The sequence below is a fragment of the Vicugna pacos genome, chromosome 3, assembly GCF_048564905.1.
Source record: "Vicugna pacos chromosome 3, VicPac4, whole genome shotgun sequence".
Taxonomy (NCBI): domain Eukaryota; kingdom Metazoa; phylum Chordata; class Mammalia; order Artiodactyla; family Camelidae; genus Vicugna; species Vicugna pacos.
In genome coordinates this window covers 72,190,311-72,217,979 of record NC_132989.1, presented here as the reverse complement: position 1 = coordinate 72,217,979, position 27,669 = coordinate 72,190,311, and the positions used below count along the sequence as shown (strand labels likewise).

Sequence of the window (27,669 nt, the reverse complement as noted above, 5' to 3'; positions counted from 1 at the left end):
ACAGTGGTAATGACAGGAGAGTAGGCACCAAGATGCTCAGGGCTCATAACAGGTAGTGTGAAACTCAGGAGTCACTGGAAGAAGCTGGGGTCTGCTTTCATTTGGACCCACAGGCTTGGCAGCATTTCAAGATAATTGGCCGCATTTTCTTTCTGTCTTACTCGCCGGGAGCATGTGGTTTGCTTGGGCTAACACTCTGGACACTGGGAGAGCATCTTCTGCAGACTCTGGGTGAACAGCTCACTGTCTTGTCATCCAGGCCACGGGCTTCAGGAGACGGTGACGGTGTCTGTGTGCCTCTGCTCAGAAGGTTACTCCCCAGTGACCATGGGCTCCGACTGCGTGACCTACGTGGACAACATGGCCTGCAGGCTGGCTCGTTTGCTGGTCACCCAAGCCCATCGCCTCACAGCCAGTAGCCACCAGACCTTGCTGACCCCGTTTGCCCTGACGGTGGGAGCATTGCCTGCTCTGGACGAGGAGCTGGTGCTGGCTCTGACCCATCTGGAGTTGCCTCCTGGGTGGACTGTCTTGGGAAATTCTTCAGTTGAAGGTGGGTCCTTACCAGAAAATTCAGGTGTCTGCTCTCTGTGTGCTTTACAATTTGTTGCCTGTTTCCCTGGGTGGGTTTTCCTGCCTACTTTTTGCCCAAGCCTTGCACTGCTCAGGCTGGGTTCCCTGAGGTCCTGAGCCGCTCATCTCTGTGCTGGTCGACGCTGCTCTGTTCCAGGAGGTGAAGAGCTTTGCCTCAAGGAGGGAAGGATTTTTCCTTTGTGGCCAACTGCTTTGGGCTGTGGCTCCACTTCCCGTGGCGTGCTTTCTTGTTGTAAGAAGGGGATATTGGTCCCCTGTTTCCAAACAGGTAGAGTCATCAAGCAAGGAAGAGCATGCAGTCAACTCCGTGGACCACTGAGAAGAAATGAGGCTATGTGGGAAATGTAATGAATACACTGACATCTTTGAAAATGTCAGTTACCGAGAGCATTCATATTACTGCATTACACTAACTTTCGAAATTACATCTGGATGCCCCTTGTTTACTAAATAGACTCTTAGTATCGTTAATTAGACTCCTAAAACCATTTGGTATCTGTGTATGAGCAGAGATATAGATGTATGTAAACTCATACTGTGCACAAAACTACGCTGCTCAATAGATGCTACTTATGGTGATTACAAATAACAATTTCACTGAAGATAGAAACGGTGCTGTGCATTTTATTGAACACAAGCATATACTATTTCTGGGTTTGTTTGTTTGTTTGTTTGTCTTGACTTCAGTTTTGTGGTTAGATGGTGCTATTTTTAGGAGTTTCTGCTTCCTGATAAATTCTGGTTACAGATTGGTTTAAATTCGATCATGGATAAGATTAAATGCACTCGTCATGAGAGGGGATCTCCATTTCTTTCCTTTAATCAGGGTTATACTAAAACTCTCCTGGGCACTTAAGGATGCTTCTTATTTCTTAAGACCTTGGAAGTCACAAGCCTAGTTCAGCACTGAGCTATGCCCGACTCCCATGTGCTGTGCTTAGCTGTGGGGTAGCTGATTGGCGTGAGTGAAGGGTGGGCTTCCTGAGGGAATGGGTGGTGTCTGTTCTGCTCACCATCACCCCCAAGAACCTAGCCAAGGGCTTGCCACATAGTGTGTGCTCAAGAAGTATTTGAATGAATGAGGCGTGTATCCTGAGATCTTTAAGGAGTTGCATATCCTAGATATCACTGTTGTAATTCTCCCATATATAGGAGGGAGAATGTTTTCTGGCTAAGAAACTTTGTTCATATGTATATACATACATATATTCATTTGTGTATTCACACATGTAGTACATATGTTCATTCATATGTATGTACATATAAATGCACATATATATGTGTGTGTGCGTGCGTGTATATATATATATATATATATATATGTATTCTGGATAAGGAACTTGATTCACTTAAGCCTCCTGGCTTTTAAAACAAATTCTGTCAATAATGTTGGAGAGTATTTTATATTTTAGAAGGCACACTTATTTTTTAAATTGAAGTACAGTTGATTTACAGTGTTATGTTAGTTCCAGGTGCACAGCAAAGTGACTCAGTTATACATATGTATATAAATATATTCTTTTTCAGATTCTTTTCCATTATAGCTTATTACAAGATGTTGAATATAGTTCCCTGTGCTATATAATAAACCTTTGTTTTTTATCTATTTTATGTATGGTAGTGTGTATATGTTAATCACATACTACTAATTTATCCCTCCCCCCTTCCCCCTTTAGTAACCATAAGTTTGTTTTCTGTGTCTTTGAGTCTGTTTCTGTTTCATAAATAAATTCATTTGTATCTTTTTTTTAGATTCTGCATATAAGCAATATCATATGATATTTGTCTTTCTCTGTCTGACTTACTTCACTTGATATGATGATCTCTAGGTCCATCCATTGTGCTGCAGATGGTGTTATTTCTTTTCATGGCTGAGTAATATTCCATTGTATATATGTGTGTGTGTGTGTATATATATATATATATGAGATCTTTTTTATTCCAGTCATCTGTCGATGGACATTTAGGTTGCTTCCATGTGTTGGCTATTGTAAATAATGCTGCTGTGAACATTGGGGTGCATGTATCTTTTCAAGTTAGAGTTTTCTCCAGATATACACCCAGCAGTGGAATTGCTGGATCATATGGTAACCCTATTTTTAGTTTTTTAAGGGATCCCCAGACTGATCTCCATAGTGGCTGCACCAATTTACATTCCCAACAACAGTGTAGGAGGGTTTCTTTTTCTCCACACCCTCTCCAGCATTTATTATTTGTAGACTTTTTGATGATGACCATTCCGATTGGTGTGAGGTGACACCTCCTTGTAGTTTTGATTTACATTTCTCTAATAAATAGAGATGTTGAGCAGCTCTTTATGTACCTGTTGGCCATTTGTATGTCTTCTTTGGAGAAATTTCTGTTTACATCTTCTGCCCATTTTGTGATTGGGTTGTTTGTTTTTGTGATATTGAGCTGTATGATCTGTTTTTATAATACTGAAAGTTAAGCCCTTGTCATATGTCACATTGTTTGCAAATATTTTCTCCCATTCCATAGATTGTCTTTTCACCTTGTTTATGGTTTCTTTTGTGGTGCAAAAGCTGTTAAGTTTAATTAGGTCCCATTTGTTTATTTTTGTTTTTATTCCCATTACCTTAGGGGACAGATTAAAAAAAGATATTGCTGCAATTTATGTCAAAGAATGTTGAAGGCAGACTCATTTTGATGAAGACATAAAGCTTTCATAATTTCTTACTAGTCACCATACTCAAGGCCATAAGTAAAGAGCCTCAAAGGCTCGTGGAGCGGCAGGTGCAAGTCAGTGACAGGGCCCTTTTCCTCAGCATAGCAGCTTGAAGTCTGCAGTGGTTCAGTCTGTGCCTCTGCAAAACAACAAATTGTTGGAAGTTATAAAACTTCATAACTGCATGTGAACGAAGAGCCTCCACACTGGGATTTATGTTATCCATATGCTATGTTTATTTTTCATCCCAAAATTTAGAAGTAAGTTAATATTTCCTAATCTTCAACCTTTGCACCGACAATAGCATATACATGCAGTTTCCTGCTGGGAGTGTATGCTTAGTTATTGTTGCTGATAAATTCCACTTCCTGTCTTCTAGTTCACTGATTTTTTTCTGCTACTTGACCTAGTTTGTCATTGAACCCTTCTATTGAATATTGATTTCTATTTGGTACTTTTAAAACATTTTCTGTCTCTTTTTTGAAATTCTCACTTTGTTCATGCATTGCTGTCCTGACCTCAGTGAGCATCTTTATGCTACTTTGAAGCCCCTATCAGATAAGTCACTTATCTCCATTAAGATCAGTTTCTGGAGATGTATCTTGTTCTTTGGTTTGGAAGTTATTCTTCTGTTTCTTCATTTCCCTGACTTCCTGTGTTGTTTTCTGTGCATCAGATAAAACAGACATCTCTCCCAGTCTCGTATAGACGAACCTTATCAATCAGCCCAGCCTGAGCTCCTAGTTGCCTCTTAAACCTTTGTGATAGTTCAAGTTGCTGTCTTTGCTCTTAGTGGCTCCCAGTAGTTGAGTGTGTGCCAAGACCCATCCATGTCCTAAAGGGGAGGATCTCAGCCAGCACCCAGATGCAGACTGATTAAAAGACATAAGATGGAAAAGTATGCAATCCGATCTCTTCTAGGGAAAGACTGGGAGATGGTGTTTTTTGCTTGCTCCCTCTGTGCAGAATCTTGGAGGGGATGGTTGCAGCGAGTGCTTTGTGCAAACACGTCAACAGCTGCTTCTTCATCCACAGTGGTCCTGTGAGACTTGTGCATGCACGCCCCTTTGGCTATCAAAGCCAGGTGATCTGGGGACCAGTGGCAGCCATAAAAGCTGCTCCTTCTAGAGAGAGGCTCGTGACCTGGCCTTTATTGTTGGAGTGAGCTGGACCAAGGAAGTGGGAAAATTGCCAACTGACTTCCTTAGAGAGTCACAGCCAGCCCCTAGCTGCATGCTAGTTAGAAGCCAGCCCCGCAAGGCAGCAGCTGATGAAGTAAACAATCAAATCTCTTCCAGGGAAAGACTGGGAGAGGGCTTTCTGCCTGCTCCCTCTACGCTGAGCCCTGGGGAGATAGCCATGGTGCATGCTTGTGTGCCCATCAAGAACTGCTTCTTTATTTGCCAAAGTCCTATGGGGCTCATGGTTGCAAGTCCTGTTGACTTTCAGAGCTGGGTGTTTTGGGAGCCCATCTCTCAGGTGAGACTCTTAAAAGTTGGGATACTCTATGTACAATGAAACTCCTTCACTCCTTCACCCCTCTTGATTGTATGATGCTGTGCTGGGGGTGGGGTTTATGGTCAGAGTGTGTCTCAGCCTTTCCTACCTATTTCAAGGCGGGTATTTTCTCATTCACCTTATATGTAGGAGTCACTCAGCTAGTTACTGGAGTGCTCTCAGTGGGAATTGCTCTGTGTGTAGCTGGACATTTGGTACTTCCATGGGAGGAGGGACATTCAGGAGTCTCCTATGTCACAATCTTGGTTTTTTCCCTTCAATTTTGTAGTTTTAATCTAAGCACTTTAGAATCTCTTATGTGCTCAGTGCATCTTCTTCTAGCATATATGTTTTATTTAGTGTTGCTTGTCTTTGAGGCAGATAAATTATAATAGCAAGGTAACAAATGAACTGTGGCATGTGGCCCACTGGAGTTTATCATGTGTTAATGGTAATAGCATTGTAAGTGGAAAACAGTTTTTTTCCCCCTAATAATTATTTCTCCTAAGACCTATCCCAAAACTATTTAAAACCATACTATTCACATTTACTTAAAATTCTTTGTTTATACTTCTTTGTGGGTACAAAGGATGCTATGAAATGAGTATAAATTGATTTCTGTAATGATTTTGTTGTGAAAGATTCTGATGGAAGCCTTCTTGTGAAGCATTATTGTATTTCTGTGCATTTTATAATATATCCCTAATTTTTCTTTCTTTTCAATTACTGAGAGTTATCAACAGGGCCTGAGAGCCTGTAGAAGGGGCCAGAGTCTGAGCAGAGTACTGTGTGTTGTAAAGAAAAGCAGAGCCTTTCTTTGGCCCTGCATGTTACTCACATCATTACTCACAGTGCAACTCAGTTATTGTCCTAGTGAAGGAAATATCCTGTTTATTTAATTTTGTGCTATAAATAAAATTGGATTTCTATTTCATAAAATTAAACCCATTCTTTCTGTGAAATAGCTTTTATGATAAAAGCTTTTGCAAGGCCTCAGGACCTCACATTTACAGTAAAACTTTGAGTAGTAATATTATGTCCAATAAAATCACACGATTAATTTATCTTTTGCTTTGGATTTTTTGCTTGTTTGTTTTCTGGACAGAAATCTTTTCTCAGAGATTGGCATAATTTTGACAATTGGGTTAACTAGCATTAGATATTATGTTTTATTCTGTTGGTGCTCAGATAACTTGAATTAAAGTCTTCCCTTCCTGCTCAGTCAGATTACTTCCTTTCACATGTGTGTCCAGAAGCCTGACATGGCTGGCAAGCACCAGACTTCCCATCACCAGTGCGGAGGCTGCCATGTGGGTAAAGGGTCCACAGGGACTACAGATGCCATCTCAGAGGAGCGATGGTGCTGCCCAGGGGAACATAGTAACTCCTACCCATCCTATGGAATTAGGTAGAGCTTGTCCTGGTTATGCTTTCTGATTTAAGGGAAAAAAGCACATTTACTTAAAAAAAAAAAGTCGTATGAACTCTCTCTCACAGCTTATATTTACACTTACAAACCAATATGTAGCAAGAATGTGCAGATTCAGCACATTTTCAGCTGAAGTAAATTTCTGTAGTGAAAAATGAATGTGGCCTTTTTTGCAGTTCTCTAGGTAGAAGCACTTCATATGTTTAAAGTCTCCTTATAGGTGGAAGTTCTTTGTTGTGGAAGAGATAGACCCTCTTCATTATACCAGTTTTAAAGGCAGGACAACCTGGGTTTTTCTAGCTTTATTGAGGTATAATTGACATAAATCATTGTGTATGTTTAAGGTGTGCAATGTGTTGATTTGATACATTTATATACTGCATATGATTACCACCATAGCATTAACACCTTCTTCCCATCACGTAACTACCATTTGTTTTCTTGTGGTGAGAACATTTAAGAAAGGTGACATCACAAATTGAATCTGTAGAGCAAATATATTAATATTTTTAATAAAGTGAAGAAAATGTTATCTGTTTGATTGCTTTACCAAGTTTAAGGGGTTAGACTTTATTCCTGCCTTTAGAGTTGATTCTATAAGTGAAAGAAGTTTGTAGGGTCAGCCAACTGAGGTTTTGAAACTTTTCTGCAGGGCTGTCTTAGGTGTAAACACGGCCAGTGTGTTTAGGGGGCCAGCTTCTCATTCTGTAGATGTATGGTTGGTTGGAGAGCTGTCCCCAAAGAGGACCAATGGGTGGAATGGGTAGGACCCACTGACTGGCTTAGAGAATTTATGATTTTAATTATTAATTCCAAAGATCAGATCGAGAGTATGCTCCTTTCCTTGCAAGTACAGCAATGGAGTCATAGCAACCATAACATTAACTTTGAATCCAGAAATTAGCGAAATGGTGCGTTAGTTGCAGAATACATATTGTAAGGGCAAGTCCAAGTGGCATCTGTGTAAAAGCAAGTCACAATGTAATGAATAGTGACCTAAAGGAGAAGCAGAAACCTCAAGGACCACAAATTTAATAGATAGGTACTGCTGCTGCTAAGAAAAAGGGTGGTTAGCATGATGCTCTGCTTTATTAAAGGGGTCTTTATAAATTCCCATTGAAGGAGACTGATTTTCTGTATTTTACAACTAGTGGGGAAAAAGGAAGAGAAATGCAGGTGACCAAAAGGACTTAGGAAGAAAGTTTATAAGACTGGGGGTTATCCAGTGACTCTTAAGAGGTGTCTTAATTGTTTAGTGTTCCCTTAAGGAGTTTAAAGAGCAATCATAATATTTCTTATCTGCAGAAAAAGCCATTAAGTGAGAATTAACAGCTTATTATCAAAGATTCAGTGGCATTGCCAGTTTTTCTGTGACCTCTACTTCTTGCTTCAAGGCATAGGCCCAGAAACATCACCTTTCTAGGCAATGAGAGAAGGGACTGTGTGGGCCAGCAGTGTTTGATGGAGGAGAGTATCTGCTTATCTTTCCTTGAATAGAGGAAAGAGATCTGTAACCAGTATGAAGCAAGGTTTGTTTAACACCTGAAACGCTCCTTGGCCGGTGTTTTTTATCCTTGAATGCAGTTTGCCAGCTGTAGAAATAAATGCAGAGGAAACAGAGCGAGGCTCAGGAGCAAGGCCCTGTTGGTTGGCCCCCACCTGTGCGCCAGGTCTGATGAGCCAGGGGGTGGTACACTGAGTTTGAAGGCTTTCTTGCCATCCCACGGACTATGTGAAATGTCAGCTTTGTCTTTCTGCCCCAAAGCTTTGTACTGGACAGAAAGTTTGAAATAACATCAGCTGAAGTCCTACCAGTGGATAGGAAACCCATAAGGGACAGATCTGTTACAAAATACAAGTTTTAAGGCTTTTTTTAAAAAAATTTGAAGGGATTTTTAAATTAATGCATTATGAGTATCAGCTAATTCTGGTTTTATGTTTTTCTTGGAAACCTTGACATTTTTAAGCAGTTGTGTACACACTCAGTGTGCACTTCTGATGGTATCTGTTGAGGCAGACATCACCAAGCCCTCTTCTGACATTTAAAGCTGGTGTTATATTCCTTCAGTTGCTAAGGTAACCCGCTGGATGACTGCTAATGGTTTAGAGAGCGTGTTCTTAAAGACAGATCCCATGCTAAATGGGGGTACAATGGTTTCACAGTGCTTAGCCATACACACGTACACAAATGTGCGCCATTTGTGAAGTTTTAAAACCCTTAACCTAAAACTGATTTCTCCATCTTCCATCCCTTTTTTTAGCTTTCATTTTTTAAGGAATAGGTTTTCTGGCAGTAAAGAGTTTAATAAAGAATTGAACTCTTAATAAAAGGACTTTTTTTCCCCTGTCACATCATTTGGACTTATTTTTCAGTGAAGTCAGTAAACTCTGCTTAAGCACATTCTGTTTAAGGTACGATATTCTAAAGGAGAAAAAGCAGCTTGAAGTCTTCAAAAAGAAGCTTCTTATAGGGTACCGATGGCCCTGAGACTGGAATAGAGAGTTATATATTTACTCTCACACCTGAGAAATAGAGGATAGGGTTCTATTTGGGTTATTTCTGGTTATTTTCTCCCTCTCAGAATTTTCAAGGAAAAGAATGTAAGTGAAAGCTTCTATTTTCAAACTCCCTAATGTGTTTCCCAAAGGATTCAAGACCATGGAAGCTTTGAAATTTACCTCTGGGTGGCAGTGTCCATCCCTTGCTTTTCTCCTCTGGAAACCCTTCAGATGTGCTGGGGTGCGTGGGGCAGCTTTGGCTGCACACAGGAGACTAAAAGGGAATTTGAAAGTGACCATAACCAAGGATTCCCTTAATATTTGAGTAAAAAAAGTTAAGATTTTGCTTTCTAATGGACTGCTTTCATAGAGTTTGAATGCTGGCAGCTGCCCTTGCATTACTTTATTTAAAAATTAATGAAACATTGATTTTAAATCTATCAGTGCTTAGAGGCTAAAAGGCTGATGGTTGAAGAAGATGGGTGGGCGAGACCCGGGGAAGGGGCGGGCTGTGAGCCAGAAGTGATGGGGTATCTCAGGGAAATGGCCAACCCTGTGTCCTGGTGCAGCCCCCCTTCCCTTGGCCCCAGTGAACGTTACGGGGCCTTGCCTGGGCTCTTTCCGATACAGGCCTTGATGTGGGCACGAGGCTGTACAGGTGCCCTCCAGATCTTCTGTAATCCTACCTTAGCTTTTAGTTCATAGTGATTCTCACATGCCCACTTTCTCTTCCCCACATCTGTGGCTGCAGCAGCTTTTGTTTTGCAGGTTTATCATGAGAGGGTGTGTGTGTGTGTGTGACCACGTGTGTGTGGAGACAGATGAGGCCGACATCTGGAGTGGGGCACGAGCCAGGCCCTTAGGATTGGTGAGGCTTAGTTTCCTTCTGCTTGCTTTTCCTCTCTGTTTGTTGATTTATTCAAGTTCTGTCTTTTCCGCCTTTCTCTTCTTGGGTTTGTCTTCTTTTACCTGATTATTTCTTTGCCTAATAGGAGGCGTAATAGTAGGAACTTGAGTTTTGGAGAAAGAGAAACCTGCGTTCAAGTCCTTGATGCTCTGTTTACTCCGAGTGAGCTTCGGCAGTTAATTGCACAATTGTGTTGAGCCTCAGTTTTGGTCCCAGGAAATGGGGCAGGTGAGTTTCTGCCCCTGCCTTGTGAAGTGCCTCTCAGGATTAAATGAGGAAATGCATATAAATTGCTTAATAAATGTCAGATGGAGGTAAGGACTGCCACGGCCTGGTCCTCATGGGCACTGAGCAGGAATGAAGTAGAGGTGTTTGTGGTGCTACATTTCCATTCATGCACAGCGGCCGCCACCTGGACTTCTGGTTAACTTTCCCAACCTTCCACCCCCACTGTCATCCCAGGTAGGCTGTGTCTATATACTGATTACCTGTTTGGTTTATCCCATGTACCTCCTCCTCCTCTCACCAGAGAGAAGTTGCCTCTGTGCGGAAGGAGAGGATAAGGTCTCCCAGTAAAGTTGTAGCTCAGACCCACAAAGGCTGATATTTCTCGGTCTGGGCTTGGGGCTCTGGCTTTCAGTGCAGCCAGTATCCTGGTTGTGCTTGAATTCGGGCTCCTAATGCGAGCTTCAGAAGGCTGTTTCCAAGATATGATGAGTCTATGCTTTTTCTGCTTGTCACTAATAAAATTAGACTGCAGTGTGTTTTCATTTGTTTCCCAAACAGAACAGGGTTCTGGGAAGGTCAGTTGGGAGGCTGCCTGGGAATTTCACAGGCCCCCGTGTGGGGTATGGGGAGAGCAGAAGACTGCCTGGTGCATAGGAGGCTGTCAGCAAATATCTACTGAATGAATGATTGGTGGATGTGACTCAGAGCCTTGAAGACACATTAACAAATGAGAAAAATCTATTGCACAGGCTGGCCAAGAGGGTATGACAGAATTCCTGCTTGCAGCACCGAATGACCGCCTGCTGCCCGAGGCCTGGGTCTGCAGCACATTTGCCCTAATGGCACAGCTGGTGTCTTACATGGATGCAATTGTAGCATCTCTTAAGCAGATGGCTAGTTCCCTAAAATTATGATTTTAACCAGAGGAGAACTACTTTCACATATGCACGTTTCCATTTAGTGACTGTTCATTCTATTTTTGTATTAAAAGGATCAGACAAATGTGTGCAACTGGTGAGTCCCGTCAATTAGTTCTTGGGAACCCTGTCCCTGTGTTATTTTCATGAGCATCCCCCTGACAGTCCTGGGTACTAGGCTGAGCAGATAGTCCTTTCCTTTGCAGATCAAGCAACTGAAAGCTTGAGAATTGAGTAATCTTCCCCAAGCTCCGTCCCAGTAAGTGTCCACCTCCAGATCTTTCAGCTCTTTAATCTGCTCCCTTTGCACTATACAGTGTTGTGTCTGGATTCTCAATATCTTATGTTGATGCCCACACTGTATAATTCAGTCTGGAAATGCCTCCAGATTGTTAAGGCTGGAGATTGGATTGCCATCTTTGAGTTCTGATAAGGACTTTTTAGTGATTCAACTGATTGAGCACTAGTTCCACAAGGTAAACTACAACCAACCTGTATGAGATGCAAAATCCACAAAGTACATTCCAGTATCGTGTATCACATTGTGAATTTTCCGGAATGATTGTGTGGTTGGTGTTTTCCCAGATTTTCCACTGGAGGTTGTTGTAACCTGAGTGTCTTGAATGTGCCTGATGCAGAACAGAAGTCCAGGTGCTGAAGCCACCCATGAGCTCGTTTCACTCCTCTCCTGCCTTTGGGCTTTGTGATCCTGCCATGTTGGTGGTGTGCTCCATGCGATGTCCTGTTTCCATATCTTTCCTACGAGTGTGTTTATATTTTCAGTTCCCATTCTAGACTCACCAACCCCTGATCTTCTGTGTGGAAGGCCAGTTTGTCTAAACACACACCAGAGCCCTGATCAGACTCCCTAAAGGGAAGGTGCGGTAATGCACAGCCTCTCCTCCTGTTCTCACTGAGAGTCCCGGAAAATACCAGCGGTTGTGTGTGATGTTCATGCCACGTAGTCTCTTCTACCCTCCATGTACATTTTTGCTAATATTTTTTCATTCTCTTTACTTTTTGCTCATCAGTGTTGTTATTTTACAAATGTCTGTAAATTTTCAAATCATGCTGCAATCATGATGTAGGGTGGCTAACCTGTGGAGCAATTTCCTTGTAGTTCAGATAGTTTCCTTGTTTCTGTTCACACTCTTTGTGTCTAAGCCTAGAGCTGTAGTTTACCAGACAGGATTTCATGGGCCAGATGTTTATTTTGTTCCAAAGTGAGCTGGCTATACACTTCCCAAAGACAAGGATCATGCCCAACTTTGTGTCCATGGGGCCACACCTATGGTAGTAGTTTCATTCAGGGTTTGTCCACCAAATGGTGCACAAACTGAGACCTCCGTGAATATATACGTGGCTTTGGAAACTGAGTAGAAGTTATTTTAATGGATTGTATTTGTATAAATTAAAAATTATATTTTGTTCATAAACTTATAGTGTTGAATACACTTCAGTGGCTCCACTCAGGAGTTATGAAACATTAGAAACCCTACAAAGTAAAAGTACTTCTGAAAAGTACTTCTTGTTTAAAAGTATCTTTGGCTTCTAGATTATTATCCCCATCACATTTTAGTTTTAATATTTTGCTCAGTGTTTAAAGCCATATCCTGGCTTAGCAGCAAGTGATGTAGATTAAAAATAACTTATAAAAGTCACAAACTTTTTTTTGGCCTTATTCAGGGGTGGGTTTTTTTAGCTAATAGATTTAAAGAGATGATTGGGGAGATAGTGATATAAAAAGGAGGCATAGATAGAGATTTTGTTAACCAGTTATTTATTAAAAGTAGCAAATCTCAGTGGGGAAGGTATAGCTCAGTGGTAGAATGTGTACTTTTAGCACACAAGAGGTCCTGGGTTCAATCCCCTCCATTGATAAATAAATAAATCAGATTACTACCCCCCACCATAAATAAATGAATAAATGAATAAATAAGTAAATAAGTAAATAAATAAATAAATAAATAAGTAAATACATACATACATACACCTAATTACCTCCCTCAGGGGGAAAAATAAAATAGCAGATCTCAACCCTGGATTCCCTTCACTTGGGAATCTTTAGCAAAGGTTGATGCTTGGGGCCCACAGCAGAGTTTTAATTTTAATTGTTCTGGGGAGGGCCTTGAACCCAACTATGTGGAGGGAATGGGGAGAGAGAGGGAGAGACATACAGACATCACTGGACCCCAGAAGTACTAACACACCTCGCCGTTTCCCAGTCACATTGACAACGTCTTTCCCGTCAGAGGTGTTACGCTGCCTGTTACAGCAGCCACTGCCTTGCTTTTCCTTCGAGTTTCACTACCTGTGCATCCCTAAATAACATGGCTTAGTTTCCACTTTTTAAAACTTCTTATTAGTTAAAACATACTCTGTATTCTTTTGTGACATTCCCCCTCAACATTGTATTTCTTAGTTTCTTCTCTATCAGCCTGTAACTCATTTTTAGTGTTAGAATACTAGCATAAGATTAGGTTATGCTACTACTTACTCTGTTGTTGGTGGACATTAAGATCCCTTCTATTTTTGACCATTTTACATTTTTGTGCCTGTTTCCAGGTGCATACAGAGCATAGTCTTCACTCGGGTTTATCTGTAGGAGCAGAATTGCTCGGTTGTAGGACATTAGTTTCTTAGAATTTGTTAGATTGTGCCACTGTGTTTTCCACAGTGGTCGTGCCAGTTTACATTTCCTCTAGCAGTGTGTGTGAGTTCCTTTTCAGTCTTCCAACCTGAATTTCTTGCTACCTTAAGGGCATAGTCGGCCCCTGTGTAGGTGTGATAATGGTCCCAAATTTGGACTGACAGTACATAAAATCACTTTTCCTTACTGACAACCAAACTGGCCATCCCTGCTCTTGTGCCTCAGAGGCTCTGGAAGGTCTCCTGGTGTGTGCTGTATTTTATGGATCCTTGATCCCCCCAAATCAGGGCAGGGATGAATACTCCTAGGACCTTGAGTCTTTGATGTGACAGCCTCGTTCTCCAGGCAGAGACACTGAGGTGTGGCAGAGTGAGCAACAGGGGCTTCGAGGCTCCTTCCCTGTCTGGGGCAGATGAAGCCCACTTTATGCTGTGACGGAAGTTTTTATTGAATGTCCCAGCCTGCTCTGTTCCTTTTTCTGTCTGGGGGATCTTGTTCCCAGGATGTTACAGGTCACACCTTTTAATGTTTTCCATTAGAGTAATTATTAGTAATTCTGTTTCAGTTACATTAATTCGGATAACTCCTGGTACCAACAAAGCAGGAAGGGGCAAATTTATTTGGTTAAAAAAAAACCCTTCATTTTAATTAAACACCCCCATGTCTATTAAATTGTAGAACCCCTTCCCATAGCTTGTTTTTCTACCTCCTGTTACGAATCTGAAATTCTATAACAAGCAGAATGATGGATAATGCATCACGATGTTTCCTCTTTTAGACTGTTAGCCTGATTGTAGGCGCTGAACTTTTTTGCTGAATGAGAAAGCTCTTTCTCGAACATTTTGAGGAGCTTTTTGTTTTCTGCAACAATCAGAAGATCCTCTTTTCCCCTGTCTTTCCATCTGCCCAGAAGGCGGGTAGATATGGAGGGAGGGAGAGTGACGGCAGTGAGCGTTCAGTCCCACGTGTGTGCTGTCCTCTCCCGTTGAACATGACGCCGTGAGGATGGAGCCAGAAAGGAGAGAACAGGGAACTGGACTAGCAGAACAGGGCTGGGAAGCTCTCCTGCTGGAGGAAACACGTTCTCCCCACGGTCACACATCGGTCAGGTTGGGTAGAGTGAACTACAGTTTTGAGGGTATTTAGGGCATTGCTCCAGGCACCTTAGGGAGTACCATGTAAACGGTTGACACTGTACTGCCTTTATCAATGGTATAATATTTAAAAGGGAACCCAAAGGGTTTAAATATTCCCTTTTGGTCATATTTTTCTTGGAAGAAAACTACCCCATTTAACCATGGGCATTTCTCACCAGGTTCAGACTGAGACCTATGACTTAGAAATTCTATCCTAGTGTGGCTGGTGGCAGTCTCATGTTGACTGGCTTTTGGGCAGTGTACTGGTGTGTGTGTGCGCGAATGTGATCCTAACAAGTCTCTTCCTGATTATTATTTAAGAAGGAAAAATGTAACTGTTATCAAATATGTCTTGTAGGGAATCTATTAAGAATAGAAACCCTACTTTCTAATAAAATGAGTTTGAAAGTCAAAAACTTAAAGGACAAAATAATTAAAGTTCTTTAATAGCTGTTGTAGAAAACTAAAAATAGACTTACCATTTAATCCAGCAATCTCACTCCTGGACATATATCCAGAGGAAACTCCAGTTTGAAAAGATGCATGCACCCCAATGTCCATAGCAGCATTATTTACAATAGCCAACACATGGAAGCAACTTAAATGTCCATTGACAGATAACTGGATAAATAAGATGTGATATATACATACAATGGAATACTAGTCAGCCATAAAAAATTATGAAATAATGCCATTGGCAGCTACATGGATGGACCTAGAGATTATCATACTAAGTGAAGGAATTCAGACAGAGAAAGACAAATACTATATATCTCTTATATATGGAATCTAGAAAAAATGACACAAATGAACTTACTTACAAATCAGAAAGAGACTCACAGACATAGAAAACAAACTTACTGTTACCAGGGGTGGGGGAAAGAGGTGGGGAAGGATAAATTGGGAGTTTGGGATTAGCAGATGCAAACTACTATATGTAAAATAGATAAACAACAAGATCCTAATGTAGAGCATAGGGAACTATGTTCAATATCTTATAATAACCTATAATGAAAAAATATGAAAAAGAATATATATATATGTGTAACTGAATCACTGTGCTGTACACTGGAAATCAACACATTGTAAATCAACTATACTTCAATTTAAAAAATAGCATTTGGAAGATATCAAGTATATAGAACAGATGTCTGGCAGAGGAGCACTGCTTTGTCTGTTGTCAGATGTTTTGGCATTTCAGATGTCATTTTCCTCCATGGAGGCGGATCTGTGCTGTGTCACACGGATGATGGAGCAAGTGCACAGTGAAGTCTGTGACATTTCACTATGAGGGTTCATTCACATATTTGAAATAAGAGGCCTTAGGTTCATTGATCTAGATACAGAAATAATATAAATCAATAAAAAATGTAAGCTGAGCAGTTTTCTTTTACATCCACATGCACTGCAGTATTTCCTTCTGATGGTTTCAAATTAAGAGTTGTGTTGGAAGCTGGCTCCCCATATCTCATCAGCACAGCCTGCTGGTAAGACAAAGCTGGGTGTGTTGCCTACCCCGGCAAGAGGGAACTCCACCTCCACTGAGCCTTAGCAGCGTCTTGAATTGGGGAGACAAGATTTGAATTGATGGAGAACTTGAAGTTTGGTTTAATGAGGGTCTTTGAATGCAGGGGGGGGAATGATGCCAGGGTGGCAGGGAAGACAGTTGGATTAGGACTGGATAAGGATCATGATATAGTAGTTAAGGATTGGAGTTTTAGGGCTTAAACTATCAGTCCTTCCTACTAGAGTTGATGGGCCTTGGAGGAAATTCCTATAATGAATCATCAGTCATTTGCCTTGGCAAGAGTCTCCTAGACTAGTGAAGTTGTGCTAACGAAGACGATGAAATAGCAAAATCATGTTAGTGTGGGCAGTAAGCTGTGTGGAGAAGTAGGTAGTTTCAGTCTTCAGCGGCCAAGCTATGTGGGAGTACATAGTTTGTGTTCACAGATTCTAGTCAAGAGGTATCAGTGGAAGAACTCAAGATGCCACATAGCAGCTGTAGCCATGTATTAAAAGCTGACTTTCCTGGGTACTACTCATCAGGGAAGAGCCACTGATCACTTATTCATTCAATGAGCAATATTTATAGAGTACCTACAGGTGCCAGACACTGTGCTAAGATAAAAGTCAGGTGAGGTCCTACCCTCTTGGGCATTTCGCCCCATGTGGTGCAGTGTTCTCTGCATCTCCTTCACCTCGCACACGGTCAGTGATGTTACTTAACTGGAGGCTGTGTATGACTCAGAGTGTAACTGTGTCCTTATTCTGACAGATCTATAGAGTGTTAGGATTTTCGTGTTCAGTTGTTAAGGTGTGTCTTGGTGTCTATGGGGTTCTCGGGCCTCAGTTTTTTTTTTTTTTTTAATGTTAGCAAAGGTATTCTTTTACATGTTCCCAATGTAATGTTTATCGTGGGCCAACTGCATTCCAGACTCTGAGTCACTGCAGTAGAAATGCAGGTGTACAAACTCTATATAAATTAGGCAATTTAAACATACACAAATAATTGGTATTTTTAACAGTCAGTTGCCATTCAACTCAGTAAGTACTGAGTGACTTCAGTTTGCTAGGTATTATACTAGGTGTCAGGAGTGAACAGCTTCCTGGGTCCCCTCAGCCTGTAAGATGACATGGTCAGGAAACAGCCATGAGGCACAGACGTGAGCATCAACAGTGCAAACCCAGACCAACCAAGAGCCGTCTGTCAAGGGGCACATGAAAAGGCACAAACCGTGCTTTTTAAGCAAAGCACTGGGGTGGCTTTGGCAACACTGGAGTAATCCCAAGATCTACTAGGTGGGTGAAAGCACCTCTGTGGTGTTTGAGGGAGACCACGGACTCACATTTTCTGGACACGTGCAGCCCATTTCTGTCCTTGCTGCTGGTCCGGGGAGGAGCATGTCTGCAGACGAAGGGTGGAAATGGAGGCTCCTTGACACTTTTGGCCTCTGAGAGCCTGCGCTGTGGGGGTAGCAGCATTTCCTTACAGGACACCTTGGAGGCTGGCGATGTCTGTGTCCAGAGGATGGTGTGCTCCTATCTCTTGTTTTCCCTGGATGAGCCCTCTGAACTGGAGTGGAAGGTGAGGGGGGCGTGCACCACAGTGGGTAGAGCAGCATCGCGGAACTGGCCCCAGTACCTGCTGGCTCCCTGACCTTGCACAAGCCACTTGACCTCTCCGCATCTGTAAGACGAGGTGTCTGCACTAGATGCTTCTGATGGTTCCTACCAGCTCCTACGTTCTTACAATTACTGTTCTTACTCAGACAGTGTCTTTGATATGATATATGTATGGCAGCCCTTTCAAACAGAGGAACTAACACCCCATGTTTTTCTTTTCAGTTTCTCTACACAGGGAGTCTGTTCTGCACCTGGCTGTGAGATGGGGCCTTGCCAAGCTCTCCCAGTTCCTCCTGTGTCTCCCGGGTGGCGTCCAGGCCTTGGCTCTACCCAACGAGGAGGGTGCCACGCCATTAGATTTAGCTTTACATGGTGGACACTCCCAGCTGGTTGAAGACATCACAAAGTGAGTTTGGCTACTTGACAGATTCTCTCTCAGTCTGTTTCTTTAAAGTCTTCCAAGCATTATGGAAAAATTAAAATAAGCAAACCACAAGCTGACATTGGTTTATATTTTACCACTAGTTCCCAGGTATGAAGTACAGATATGCGTATCATACACAAACAGATACACAGATATATTGGCATAACATTCATGGGGGAGAGGGAGTAGGGAACCATGTCTTAAAAGATTGCATGGGGGGTGTTATAATAAGAAGAAAAGCTGAGAAACACTAGCCTAACCCCTGCTTCTCTTTCAGGTTTTAGCTTAAGTATCACCTCTTTAGTGAGGCCTTCTATGTGTGGTCTTTTTTACAATTATGATTAATTTATAACATTAATTGTGATTAAAATTATTAATTTACAATATAAATCATAATTTATAACTTTATATATAGTTATCATTTATTTCATATATGTCTTCATCCTAAATCATTTGAGGACTGAAACTGTTTCTTTTATGCACTGCACACATTCATCAAAAAGAATATGTTTTTGTTGAACCAGAGTAACAGACAGGCCTTAAGATATTGTGCAGCCAGTGGGCTGGTTTTTAGGATCTAGAAATAATGTAAATGAAATAATTTGTCAGTTATAAAGTTCTCTGTGTTGGTGATGATACCAACACTTTTAATGTTTGTTACTTGGACTGGTTCAAACTGGTCATTATACTTACTTATGAATGGAGGAACCCTATATAGTGATTTCCTTGACTTAACATGTGGTTAAAAAAAAAATGGGAAACCACAGTGAAAATTACACAGTACTACCTAAATATTAAATATCATCTGTGATATTACAGGTGTGCCTTAATGGACTGGTTTTTCTCACTCTAACTTATGGTTATATGGTACATAAACTGATGTTGGAGTAGAAGTCGCAGCTTTCTGATTATTTTTGTCCCCACTTGGTCAGATGACCACCAACTAAGGGAAGAGCCCACCCCAGTGGGATTGCCCTTGTCCTTACTCTAATGTGACCCCGGTTTCTTTAGCGGAGAAGGGCAAGGCAGGACCTCTTTGACTTAGTCATTGTGGATAGTTCAGGGTGACATCGAGGACCTGGAGCCTCGCTTCTTCGCCTTTGGTAGCTTTGTATCATTCTGTTATGTCCACACCAGAGGATGATGTGAGTTTTAAAAGTCTACACACCTAATAAATGCATTCATGGATGAGATTAGAAGTAGACTGTAAGCTAAATTCTGATTCTATGATGGAGCTTCCATTTTCCAAATTAATAGTAAGAATCTTCTTGCTCAGGCTGAGTCCATTTACTTCACTGGCTTGTTGTTGGCATGGGGAGTTGTCTTCTAGAAGATTCCAGAGTCCCTGCCAGTAATTATGTGAAGAGCTTGGGGAGATGCTGCAAATCTTAGAGTATAGGTGCTCTCAGTGAATCTCTTTTGGTCGCTCCACGTGGTGGAGATAATATTCATTTGGTTGGCAGTATACTGTATTTTTGTAAAGCAAATGCTCATTAACAAAATGGGGTGATGGAAGAAGAGGAAAGGGGCAGAGAATGAGTTCTGTGACATGAGGGACCTGGGAGCATCCGTGGGGCTGTGACAGCAGGCGAGGTGGGCTGCTTTCTAGGAGCACTAGCACTCCCTCCTGAGGCCCCTCTTCTGTTGCTATTGCGTGACCTATAAGCCACCTGGAATATTATGCTGCTAACCATGAAGCCTCCATAGAGCTAATAAATGTGCAGCTGTTCTTAGCCACAGCAAAGCGGAAAATAAGTTGATATTCAAGAATTTAGTTTGGGAATATTGTTTCTTTGTTTATGAGTGGATTCAGGAATATCACACGATCAAATTTATGCACGTTTTAATGGGCATGAGAAGATGATTTACAGCAGTGGGCCAGTGTGTTATGACTGTCTCACTTGTTTGTAACATCCAAGCCTCTCCATGCTCCCTGGAGATCATATCTGTTTTCCACTGTAATCACCTAATCAACTGTTGGCTGCCAGCTGATTTATCCTCCTGCATGTGGTGCTGTTAAGGCAAGAGGTGTCTTCTCAGATTAAAAGGAGAATGAAATATCGAGGTAAAGTACTGTATTTAAAAGTCAGTACTGTTGCATTGATTATATAAACCTTTAAAGCATGTAATGTATGTGAATGGCTTTTCAACTGACATCTTCTCAAGGTGGGAAAAGAAAGATGGCGTTATTAGGATCTGTTCACAAGATCTTCTGTACCTATTGTCAGTAGTGTCTTTTGTGGATCGTTCGGCCAGTTGGGCTTGTAATATCAGGGGCAGTAAAGGGTACTGAGATCGGCGGTTTTGATTTGTGATGTTTCAGCTTCCAGGGCAGGCGGTCCCCAGGCTTCTCCCGGGTGCAGCTCAGCGAAGACGCCTCCCTGCGGTACATTCACTCATCAGAAACACTGACCCTGACGCTCAACCACACAGCCGAGCATTTGCTGGAGGCAGATATTAACCTCTTCAGGAAGTACTTTTGGGATAGAGCCTTTCTCATCAAGGTTTGTGCCCCTTTACTGTTGTATAAGGGACAATAACTCATGCTCCTTAAGAGTGCAGACAGCAGATTCAGGATTTTGGGAACAGTACTTTTGGGGTAGTACTTTCTTTTTCTGTAATGGGACCTTGGGGGACACGGATTGGAAACTGGTAGAATGGCACCAGTAGAATGAAGGTGATTTTGTAATATTTTGGTGGTAGAAAACAGTAATTTCTGTAACATTGTTTCCTGTATTTTCCATAAGCCAGCATCACTGGCGTTGGATTTTAATACTCCAGTATTGGATTTCCTATTAATTTATTGACTGCATTGTAATTCTTATCTAAAGCAGTTGCCTTTAGGGTTATTTTATTTTAAAATGAATGATATCTTCTTCTGGGATTTCTTAAGATATAGCCAAGCATTTGTTTCTGAGTGAAGATTCTTCTTGGATGGGGACTGGTCACCCAGACATCAGCATTGAGTGCTAGCATAGCACACCCCACCTCAGGGTTTAAAACGGTTCATCTTCATTATTTTTATCTTTTTGTAGAATCGAAGACTAAAGAATATTCACGTATTTTAATTATTAGTAAAGCAGAACGTTATTTCTAGTAAAAGGGCTTCAGTCAGCCTCGTGGACAGTGCTCAGGGGTATAATGCGTCCACTCACCAGATTGGGTGACGCCCCCACTCCCTTTCTCAAGCATGTTCACGAATAAGCACCAGTTTCATGGCTGCATAGGTTTTACAAAGTAAACAGTCTGTTTAAAAAACTGATCATTGTTATTTATCAGTTTGACTTTTGTGAAATGTTTGCTTTGTGTAACTGAACTAAAGGTTTAGCCATAAACATTATTTATCAGAGATGATTGCTTACTCCATATAGATTTTTATTAAACAATTAAAATGGAACATGCTCTTCAGAGTATGAACCACCTCCCTTTGTTGGGTTTTGGGAAGTCAGTGTATAATTTTCTAGCATACAGTATTTCCTCATTTTGCTTCAGGGTACTTGTCCTTTAAATATACAGAAACCCTCAGCCATCCCCATGGCTTCTCACCCAGAAGCCCAGCGGTGGATATTCCAGCCCGGCAGAGGCTTGGCCTGGCCACACAGCATTGCTCAGGGTGAGCTCCGCCACCTGCAGCTTTAGAGGGGCAGAGCTCAGCAACCTTGTGTGTCCTTGGAGGGGACCCTCAGACCGCAGCAGGGTGCCTGGTGACAAAGCTTCTGCAAAGGGTAGAGCATTCTCTACATACAGCAAAAGTTCTGGACGTTTGTTTCATTATGAAAACCTCCAACGTCTTAAGTTGGATTCATGATTTCTCATAACACTTTTGAGGTAAGTATTACTAATGACCTTGGGAGAGACTTGGGAAGATTAAATCTAGATGCTTTAATAATTTATGGCGGCACGTTTTACAGTTACAAAGACTGAGTGAAGATTATTTTCCAGTTTCTTGGAGATTGTCATTTTATGAAAAACACTTGATGAATCATTTGCAGTGGGATGACCTTGTGTCCCAGGTGTTGACCCTCCTTTTTTTCCCTTCCAGTCCTGAACCGTGTGGCAGGGTAGTGAGTAGGGAGACCGGGAAGGGCACAGGGCCGAGATTCCTTAGGACATGGTGATATCGTGACTTGTAATAAGAAATATATTTGGTCTCTCTCTGATTCCTGGCATTTTTTCCATCTGGCTATTCCTGAGTTATATTCTTTTACAATAAACCGGTAAGCTGATAAGTGAAATGTCTCTGAGTTCTGTGAACTGCTCTAGCAAATTACTTGAACCCAAGGAGGGAGTTGTAGGAACACCTCATTTATAGCCAGTTGGTCACAAGTCCAGGGAAATGTAAGCAGGTGGTAATTGTTACATAGTTGTCCACACTAAAGCTTTACAACTTGGGGTAAAAAATGTGAACGTATATATAGTAATAAAGCATTTGTGCTTTATTAAATCTTAGATATCTAAAAAGTCTGTTTTTATATAGTAGCTATAGACAGTGACTGGGATCTGGGAGGCGTGTATTCTCAGTGGGCCTCAGTCTTGCCAGGATGCATCTTCAGTCTCAGGGTTTGGGCGTTGCCCAGTTACCTGCAGCCTTCCAGAACGATGACAGGAAAGCCCACTGCAGAAACCTGGTTTTGCTGTACCATGTGCAAGAACTGTTCAGGGCATCCCATTCAGAAGTCAGACTTGCTCGGAGCTGTGACCAGTTCATGATATCTAGCTGTGTTACAGCTGACACCGGTGGACTGGTCATTTGCAATAAATACTAAATGTTAAAAACCACAGGTTGGTGCTAAATATCCAAACTGTAAAGATAGTTACTAGGAAATTAAACAGTCGGCAAAATGCCAGCTATCTCTTTTCATCGTGTTTTAGTTCTCTCCTCATAACAAAGCTTTTTCTGTGAGTTGGAATGCTGATTATTTACTGCTAGAACTTGTTAGCCAGGAAATTTAAGTGTTCTAAAGCTGCATCCAAAATTATTCACCAGCATAAAAATTAAGTTTTGTTACAGCCCATTTACAAAACAATTATTTCCTTATTTCAGGTTTTGCTTTGTAATTAGAACCAGCGTTGCCTGATGTGCTTTTTGCAGAGGTTTGGCAGTTGTCTTTATTGAAAGACTAGGGCATAGGGTTAAGACTGACCCCCGGTAAGTGTGTGGGGCCAGTGGCTGTCTTTGGCCCTGAACCTACGTGGTCAGCCCTCGTTCAGCCCCTCATGCTCCTGCTGCCATCTCCTTAGCATCTCCCCAATATCCCTGCTCTAGTCCATCCATCATCCCATGGCCGGCCGCAAAAGAGAGAGCACTGTGTCCTGGGAATCAGGCTGGGGGCAGCTAATAGCCACGGCGGGTAGGTGCCTGGGTACTTCTTGTTCCCTGCCTCTTTGTGTTTTGGTCAGTTATGTATATTTTCATGTCCTTTTTGCTCTGGCCTCAGGGTGTTTGGAAATAGTCACAAGCAAGGCAGTTGGTACACGGAGCTTAGTCACAGGCTCGGGGGAGCCAGGGGTCTGTGTCGCTGGTAGGTTTCCCTCCCCAGTTGGCTGGTGTGTTTGCTGTGGAACATATACTGATGCCATCTTGGGCAGTTTTTGACACATCAACGCACATTTCTGTCTCTTCACGTTTTCACTGGCTGTGGGGAATCCATTTGAAAAGAAACAACCGAGGGCGCTCAGGGCAGCTTCTGCCCAAGGCTCACACTCGGTGTCGGCCAGGGACGGCCTGCATCCGCTCGGGCGTCCGCGTGGGCCAGCCGTCGCCCGGGGCTTGCGCTCCTTGGGGATCCTGCCCCCATCTCCAGGCCCCCAAGCCCTGTGTCTTAGGGTGTGGATGGAGGTTGGTCCAGGTGGGCCGGTGCATAACATGGCAGTGTTTCTTTCAGGTTTCAGCATTTTCTGTCCTGTCTCCTTGCTGGGTCTTGTGTCATGTTCCTGAGAACCTTCCGGTGGGGTGACGTGGGGGAGCAGCGAGGACGAGCGGCAGGGGCGGGTTTGGCCCATGTCTCTGGTTCCTCCCATCGCCCCTCACGTCATCCCCGGGTGCTGCCGACGTGTTCTCCCCACAGCTGACTCACCCGACCTGTCCTCACCGCCCCAGGCCGTGCCTCTGGCCTGTCCCAGCGCTGAGATCTTTGACTGTGATTTTCATCTCTTGTTACGTGTATGAAGCCTCAAAAATTTCCAGTAATTTTTTTTTCCTTCCTTTCTTAGACTCTTGGAGAGCAAGAAGCTAGGTCAGGGGAAAAACCAGATATGCCCTCCAGTGCTGCAGAAACCGCAGAAGGTAGGCATGCATGCTCCTTCCCCACCTGGGAGCCCAGAACGCACCCAGGACTGACTTGTTAGCTGGGCGTTGACGTGTGTGGTGGAGGAGCGCAGAGCCCACGGACTGAGAGGCAAGATGGGGTGGTGGGGTACAGCGAGGCCCTGGCTCCTCCAGCAGCGTTGACCCAAGGCACCGTGCTTTGCCACTTTTTACTCAGCATTTCCTGGGCTCCTCCCACAGTCCTGAGCTGAGGGCCCTTTCCTGACACTCAGAGAGTGTGCTCCTCATTTCCAAGCTCAGTTTGCTCCTTCCGTTCAGTCCTCCATCACTCAGTCCTCCGGCTTGTTCCACCTCAGTGGAGCTCCTGCTCTCTGCTGGGTGCCTGGGTCTTAGTGGACGGAGGCTGTGGCGGTATCTACGTTGTCATGAGGTCTGGGGAGCACTACTGTCGTGTAGAGGTGAGGGATGGGGATGCTGGATGTTCCGTGGGATACAGGTGGCCCTACCCCCCCCCCCCCAGGTTGTCTTGTACAGCAGGGCACAGCCCTGATGGAGCTTAAAGACTGAACGTACAAATGTGCTCCAGGCGGGTGTCCACAGCAAGAGGTGTATTTTTATATTAAGTTGTCACTGGTGTCTTCCACATCCTAACATGTGAAATTGTGTTGGTGCCACACTTCACCCTTTGTTAGAATATCGTGCTTCTTCATTTTCTCCAAACTGGCAATTTATCTGGGTTTGTGATCACAATTTCAGTTCAAGTTCTTTCCCCTTCATGTACAAGTAGGTCTGATCTGTCAGCAAGTCCTAGTAATAAACACAAGTTTTGATTCTCTGGAGCATCTTACCTCTGTTCTTAAATACCCCTGCACTCCTTGCACGGAATTGATTCTTATTTTGTGTTTTGTTCTCCAGAACCCAGTAGTGTAGGAATCTGACCATACGTCATGATGTCTTCTAGGTACTTAGGGCAAATGTTTGAGTACATATTATTATCAAGTATGTTCCTTTTGCTTTATATTTCAGTGCATTTTTAATTTTTAAAAATTATGTGTAGGATTAGGTTTATATGTATTTGGGGGTAGGGTTTTATTATCTACTTAATTTCAGGTATGTGGAGGGGGCATTACAAAATTTCTGTTAAGGTAAAGGGACAATAGTCTGATAGGGGCGAGACCCACGATGCTAGATGCTGGGGTAAGGGAAAAATAGTAGGGCAAGACTCCTGTCCCCAAGCCACCAAAGTTGACAGCTGGAAGCCTTGTGATAGGTTGCTGGAAGTCGGTGCGGCCCATGCACCTGCCCACTCCTGGGTGAAGCCAGCCAGCTGAGCCTCCTACCCCAGCTGCACCTGCTTGGGCCCCTGTGGAGTTGCCCTCCCTGTCCTCCCCTGGGGGTGATGTACTGGCTGCACTGAGGGAGCTGCAGCTTGCCCCGCCTGCCCAAGGAGGCGGCGGGGAACTTCACACTTTCTCCTAAAGACCTGCAGGAGAAAACTCTGGTCTCATGTCAGGAGTGCTGCCTTCTCCTGAGCATTCAGCTTGCTTTTACTGCTCTGACTGTAACTGATCAGGTTTCTTGCTTGTAGTTGGCTGCTAACTTGGGGCTAAGTTTCTGGCATGCCAATTGCAAATTTGTAGGGTGTTGCTAACTGCATTTTTGTATTACCTTTATTACTTAAGCCCTTACTCTTTTTTTTTTTTAACATTTTTTATTTATTTACAATCATTTTACAATGTTGTGTCAAATTCCAGTGTTCCCTTACTCTTGCTTTTCCTTTTTTTTTTAAAAAGTCAACTTCTCACTGGAATTTGACACAACATTGTAAAATGATTATAAATCAATAAAAAATGTTAAAAAAATAAAGTTACACATACCTTAGGGAGAAACACACACACACACACACACAAAAAGTCAACTTCTGAGTTTTACTTTATCATCTTGTATATTTTTCTGCCCTTGTAATCCACATTTGTGCTAATTTAGAAAAAGTAAGTTCTAAACAAGTGCTTGAATTCGAAGCTTTTGCCCTCAAGGGGCTGACAGTTGGGGACTGGTGCAGAAAAACAGGCTGTCCCAGCACATTGTAAGTGCTACAAGTGGCACAGGCGAATAACGCTGTGAGAACGCTGTGGAGTGTGTTGGTGGGATGGTCCGGGAAAGCTTCTTGGTAGAGATGACCCTGGGGCTGTGAGCTAATGCAGGGAAGGGAATTCTGGGTGGTAGAAATATGTGCAGTACCTAGTCCTGAACCAGATGATGCACTGAGCGAAATGCAGGTCATTTTGCAGTCCTGGGAGTGTGTGTTTGTGTGTGTATGATGCCAGGAACAGAGGTGTGGAGGCAGATCTTGTACCCAAGAAGAGGAACTGGAACTCCACCCTGACAGCGCTCTCTGGGAGTGTTTTAAGCCAGCGAGATCAGACTGTTCTTTTAGAAGGTCACTCTCTGAGAGCCTGGAGCATGGACTGGAAGGGCCAGCGGGCTGCTGAAAAGTGATGCAGGAGAGGGTCTGCACCGCAGAAGTGTGGTGAGATTGGAGAGGCAGGGACAGATGGGACTGTCCCAAAGGTGAGGGATGTCAGGTTTATTCGGTGGTGAGGGAGAAGGGTGATCCTTCTGTTCCTGGTGTGTCCCTGGGTGGAATGGGCCTAAGGAAGCAGGATTGTGACAAAATACGTACTCAGTTTTAGACAGGTTGAGTTTGGTGGACCCCGGGGGGCAGCCAAGTTAATATACCTGGCCGCCAGCAGGACTGAAGTCACTCCACCAATAAGCAGAAGAATTTGGACGGAAGCTCAAGTTCTCCGACACCAAATAATGAATGTGTCTATTTTATAGACCTTGTAGACACTGCTTTTATTTTTATATGCCTGGAGGATATGTTAGGAACTGGGTGCACATTCCAGCAGAGGGCAGTGTTCAACTAAAGTGAAAATATTCCATTAGTTTTTGTTCATTCATAAGCCTGGAGGTGACTCAACTGGAAAAACAAAACATTTTGAGTGTAAGAGCTTGGTGGTTTATTTTTTTTCCCCTTTAAAGCCCCAAAGCAAACTTTCCCTTTGAGATCCTAGAGAAGATTCTTAACAGACCACGTTCTTCTGTTGCTCCTGAGGCAGTGGGTGGAGGAGGAAGCTTTAAGTGTGCGTCTGCAGTTGCCTTTGATTAAAAGACTGTAAAAACTTTAGCCTGGAAATGTACTTTCCCCTGTTAGTATGATAGATGGCTTTATTATTGTCTGTGAACCAATTATGTTTCCATAATTTCATGATTGTAATTGTCCTTCCAAAATGATGGGATGTTGT

General features: G+C 42.8%; 1 protein-coding gene across 2 annotated transcripts in view; it reads left to right on the top strand.

Moving 5' to 3' along the window:
- Window positions 1-27,669, top strand: part of ARHGEF28 (Rho guanine nucleotide exchange factor 28) — a 276,600-nt gene that overhangs the window by 108,635 nt on the left and 140,296 nt on the right. The window contains exons 4-7 of one of the 2 annotated variants that reach the window (XM_031674979.2): window positions 260-553; window positions 17,892-18,075; window positions 20,417-20,597; window positions 24,307-24,379. In XM_031674979.2, the coding sequence (XP_031530839.2) occupies window positions 260-553; window positions 17,892-18,075; window positions 20,417-20,597; window positions 24,307-24,379 (732 nt within the window). The remainder of the gene's footprint in view (window positions 1-259; window positions 554-17,891; window positions 18,076-20,416; window positions 20,598-24,306; window positions 24,380-27,669) is intronic. The other variant, XM_072958530.1, reaches the window with a different exon arrangement.